At 39.0% G+C, this 5,566-nt stretch overlaps 1 protein-coding gene across 1 annotated transcript in view; it reads left to right on the top strand.

Annotated features, from left to right (window-relative positions):
* The window catches only part of Hsd17b12 (hydroxysteroid 17-beta dehydrogenase 12), a 138,040-nt gene that overhangs the window by 38,246 nt on the left and 94,228 nt on the right, over positions 1-5,566 (top strand). Inside the window, exon 2 of the mRNA XM_031371118.1 lies at positions 4,663-4,709. Within this exon, the coding sequence (XP_031226978.1) occupies positions 4,663-4,709 (47 nt within the window). The remainder of the gene's footprint in view (positions 1-4,662; positions 4,710-5,566) is intronic.

The raw sequence follows: 5,566 nt of genomic DNA, 5'->3' as shown, positions 1-5,566 counted from the left end.
AGAGAGAGAGAGAGAGAGAGAGAGAGAGAGAGAACCACAGTGTTATTTTATATAAAAATACAACTTAAAACTCATTATGAAGTTGTAACTTTAAAACAAAATAGGACATTGTCCTCCTTCTTTAAATCATGTCTTCATTTTCCCCTACCTTCATCAGATGATTTTTTTCTTTGATTAACTAAGAATTACTTATTTGTGTTGTATATTATGAAAAGTATATTACTGAGTATATGTCCTGAAAAACAGAGCCCCCTCCAATGGTCTGACCATTATATATAACCCTAATTATTGTAGAGCTGAGGTTCATAAGAGAGGCTCACCATTTCCAGTTTCTTTGTCACACACACACACACACACACACACACACAGACATACAACACACACACACACACACGCATGCACACACACATACAATTTTGTTTAATTAATGAAAGGTAAGTAAAAACATTGATTTTCATCATAACACAAGGAACATGATAAGGAAGTGTAATCTTATTCTGGATGGTATACTATGACAGAAAAAAGACATTCGGTGACAAGCAAGTAAGTTTGACTAAATGTAAATGCTGTGTTAGTGAATGGATCATGGCAAGTATAGCATAGTCATGTAGGTGTTAACAGGAGGACTAGAACTAAGGACAGAGGTAACTCTTTGTACTAGCTTCACTTTTAGAAATGTGCATCTAAAGCTATCTGAAAAATAAAAAAATGTATTTAAAATTTTTTATAATGTTTATTAAAGTATCCCCATGTGTTTTTTTTCCCCCTTGGGAAGCTACTGTCAAGTCTACTGTTATACTGAGACAGGAAAGCATGATCTAAAAACCTGAGCTTCAATACAGGAGGGAAGCAGGAAAATTTTATGATGGTGTCCAAACATCTGGTATAACAGGTTAAGTAAGTAGTTTATAGAGTGCAGGAAGAGGAGAGAGCTAGGATGCTCTGGGAAGGTCATTCTTAAGAGCTGAAATGGGGTCGATTGTGTGGAGAATTGTATCAAGATGTTGTTAAAACAGGAATGTTTGTATCTATAATGTCAGCACTAGGGAAGTATAGACTCCAGGATGAGAAAGAAGGTCCTCCCATAGAGGGGAGAGGCCAGTTGCGGTTACATGAGACCCTGTTGTAAAGAAGCAAGCAACAGCAAAAGTAAGGGACTTTTAGGGAATCTAAGAGGATTTAAAAAGCAACAGCAAGAGAGAGGGACAAATTTGTGTTCAGGAAGATAGAAAGTTGACTGGGAAGTAAAATGTAATTATAGTATGGTGTTTGGTTCTATATGGATATTTAACCATAATAATTGGGTAAAAAAGACTGCCTGATTTTGTTTCCAGGGGTGGTAGAGAGGGAGGGGGGATGGAGGGAGGATGGGAGGATGGAGGAGAGGCCGTGTATGAGCCTACTCCTAAATCCTTTCTTTTTGTTATTCCAGGTAAGTCTTTGGTAGTAGAGGCTTGTTCATGCCAGAAAGACTCTGTCACTAGAGGTTGAAGATCTGAACCTAGTGGTAATGGCCCAACCTACTGATCTCTGGTTTGGGGAGGAGAGTTAAAAATTGGGTTCCCTCCTATATATTTATAGTAAAACCTGAACTTGAGTGGAAGTCCTAGTTGGGAAAGCCATTCATGCTCTAGGAGGCTGTGTTCTTGCTCTGATTGAGTTCACTGGGGTGGGATGGAAGCTCTGCATGTGGGACCCTCTCCCGCTGTACTTACCCAGTCTGCCCTTCAGTTGGTATTGACTTGTATCCTCTGTAATACAGTGAATTAGTAAATAGCCTGAGTTAATGAATTTTGAATTATCCCACTTGAGGTAGTTATAGAAATGGAATCTTCACTCCAAACTATAGCCAATTGATTAGGCTAGCAGAGACCTCTGAAAGTGGTGTCTATCAGAAGTGAGGGTAGTCTTGTTGAGGCCCATGGCTTTAACCTATGAGAGATACTACCTTTGTCTTAACCTATTTTTCTTTTTATAGTGTTGGGCCTTGAACCCAGGGTCTCATGTGTTAGCCGAAGACTCTACCACTGAGCTGTACCCTCAGCTTTCTACTAAATTCTGGTTACTATAGGAATGTATTGCAGTGTTCTACATAAAAGAAAATATGACAGCATAGTGCAAAGTTGAGAGTGGTAAAGTGCTGGTGGCATTCAGGTTTTCAGAGTCCTTATAGCCATCAGAGGACAGAAAAAGTTTTCTTTTGCTTAAAGTATTCTAGAACAGTGCAGTTCCAGATGGAGCCTGGACCAGACTCTGAAAGGAGCAAGGGAGGAATGAGAGTCTGGGATCTTGAAAAAAGCAGAAGAGTCTGAAAGAGAAGAAAAAGAGAGAGTTGAAAATAGGTAGCTAGCATGTGCTTGTCCCTGGGTTGTGGTGTGTTGGTGTTTCAAAGAGGGAGTGCAGGGTGAAATCTGGACCTTTGGAACTCCAGAGATAAGAGGAGACTTTCACATGCTGCTCAGTTTTGTATAGACTGTTTTAAACATTTGTTGTAGAATCCATGGGTGAGTGTTCTTTACAAACAAAAGTATTACAATAAAAGCACACAGATCATCTTGGAAATTACTAAGCAGCCAGTTTTGAGAACTGACAGTGGAAGAAGTTAAGTATTGGTTTTGTGCTCACATCCATGTGTGTGTGTGTGTGTGTACATATATATACACACATATATGTATGTATGTATGTATGTATGTTATCCGTATATAACATCTATGTTATATGGCAACCAATTAGTGAAGGAGGGATGCTTCGCGCAGATATTCCAGCTAATAGATGAGAGTGAATTATGGACTCAGATGTTGCTTTTGCAGCCTAATGAAGTAATGGATCGCAACAATGATCACTTTTGGCTGTTAACACAGCAAACATTTCATAGCACCCAGGTTCCTTGTGTAGGCAGACACTATCTATCACTTAGGGAACGTTTGCCCCCCCCACACACACACACACAAAATCTCAACCTGATCAAGTATCTATATCCAACTATTCAAGAACAGAAGAACATGTTAATATCTGAGGGATGCAGTCAGCAAATGGCAGGCTGAGAAAGTAGAAACCCATTACCTAGGATGTTCAGCAATAAATGAGTTGGGGGAGAAGGAAGGAAGAGAGAGGAATTTTTTTTAATGTATTTATTTTTTTGACATGAATTAACATGATGTTTGGAACTAAATTTAAAATGAGCTCAGTTGATAAAACCTAAACCATTTGCACTCCCATGCCTGACAAAACTCAGTTCAATCTAAGAGTTCTTCGTAGAGAGAACTGATTTCTGAAGGTGGTCCTCTGATTTCCACACACATACTGTGGCATTATGTGCTCTCTGCATGTGCATACTCTCACATATACACCTCAACTCACACATACACACACATGCATACATATATGTAACTGTGGACCTGTCTATGCCTGCCTTTGGTCTGAATAATAACCCAGGGATATATATTTATTAATAAATACCTAAGCCTTAAGCTAGGCTTATTCCCAAGTAGCTCATAACTCAATTATCCCATTTATACTAATGTGAGTTCTGCCATAGGTGGTTACCTCTCCTCAGTTTCATTCATCTGACTTCCTCTGTGTCGGTCTCAGTGGCAAATCTTCGGCCTCTGATTCTTTCCCAGAGTTTCTCTCTCTGTCCAGAAGTCTACCTTATTGTTTTGGTTTTTTACTATAGCATATAGACTATTTATTTTAACCAATCAGAAGGTACCTTAGGCAGGCAAGGAAGGACAGACAGACACATCTTCAAACTGTACAAAAACCTCACTCCACCACATATACACACAAATACATTTTTTAAAATAAAATATAAAATCTGAGGTGAGAGGGTGTAGTTGTATAGATGGAATGAGATTAATCTGAAGTTGATCATTGCTTCACTGGGCCATAAGTACATAAAGATTTGTTCCCTGTATTTTTTGTTTTATTTTTTTTTTTACTTTTCTAAAAAGTTTTAAAAACTCTTGAAAGATGGTACCTAAACAGGTACCTCATAAATGTACATTTCTTTGAGTGGCACTAAGAAACAAATACCTTTTTTCACTTAGCATAATGTCATATTTAGGTATTGTATGTGTGACAGTTCATTTTACTACTGTAAATTATACATTATATATCTATATCTTAGTTACTTATTCATTCTTCTATAGATTAATATTTAGGCCTTACTAGCATATAGTACAAACACTAGTAAAGCTACCACTGACATCTTTTTGGTAGATCTTACTTAGGCTCTTTTTTTTGAAGATCGCAGGCTTGTAAGGAAAACATCTCTAGATATAGTGACAAATAGTTTTTCAAAAATGATTGGTACTGGTACTCCTGGTACGGTATGAAGCCCTCATGAGCTTCAGTTTCTTTACTTTCTTGCCAACACTTGGTATTTCATTCTTTTTAATTTGACTTGTATTAGGTAGGTAGTTCTAAATTCGAATGCTGGTGTTGCTTACTTATGTATTTATTTATCTTAGGTTCGCTGGGAGTTGAACCTAGGGTCTCATACATGGGAAGTTCTGTGTTCTCTTACAAAGCTATACACCCAGCCCTGGATATTGCTCTTTCATATCAAATATTGTACTGGTGTTCTTGGCTGTCATTGGTGGTCTCTAGGTGGATCACTTCCTGTAGTTCTTGAACTAAACTATTTCTCTTGTGTCTCAGTTGTTACAGGTGGCACTGATGGAATTGGAAAATCATATGCAGAAGAGGTAGGTGATTTTCAGAATCTGTTTTAAAAGTAAGAAAAAGAGAATAATCTGTTTCAATAGTATTTTTGATTAAAATTTTATTAAATTTATTTTGTTTTATTTACTTACTTTAGACAAGGTCTCACTATGTAGCCCTGGCTGGTCTGTAACTGTATGTGGACCAGGCTGGCTTTAAACTCAGCAGAGCTCCTTGGTCTCCTATGTACATACATGTTTTTAAAGACAGAGAGAGAGAGAAAGAGAGAAAGAGAGAGGGGAGAGAGAGAGAGGGGGGAGAGAGAGAGAGAGAGAGAGAGAGAGAGAGAGAGAGAGAGAGAGAGAGAGAGAGAGATAGTATCCTACCGGAAGCCAGAAGTTACTGAATTCCTTGGAGCTGGAGTTACCGGGAGTTGTGATCAGCCTGACTTGGGTGCTGGGAACTGAATTTGGGTCCTCCTCGAGAACAGAGCTCTCTTAACTGCTGAGCCGTCTGTCTAGTCCACATTTATTTATTTGTGTATGTGTGTTTGTAGATGTATGCACACCACAACATGGCATGTGAAGATCAGAGGACAACTTGTGGCCAGAGTCAATTCTTCCACTACAACGTGTGGGTCCTGGGATCAAACTCAAGTCATTAGGCTTGCTAGCAAAAGTACCTTTACCCATTGAGCCATCCTGCTGGCCCCAGTCATTGTGCTAGGAAGGAGCTCTAATACTGACATACATTCTTTCAGCTCCTTATAAAAGTGGCACTTTAAGAAATGCAAGTCAGCCGGGTGGTGGTGGCGCCGGCCTTTAATCCCAACACTTGGGAGGCAGAGAGAGGCGTATTTCTGAATTCGAGGCCAGCCTAGTCTACAGAGTGAGTTCCAGGA

Source organism: Mastomys coucha, unplaced genomic scaffold, assembly GCF_008632895.1.
Source record: "Mastomys coucha isolate ucsf_1 unplaced genomic scaffold, UCSF_Mcou_1 pScaffold15, whole genome shotgun sequence".
NCBI lineage: Eukaryota > Metazoa > Chordata > Mammalia > Rodentia > Muridae > Mastomys > Mastomys coucha.
The sequence above is the reverse complement of the archived record's forward strand: the minus strand, read 5'-3'. Positions and strand labels throughout refer to the sequence as shown.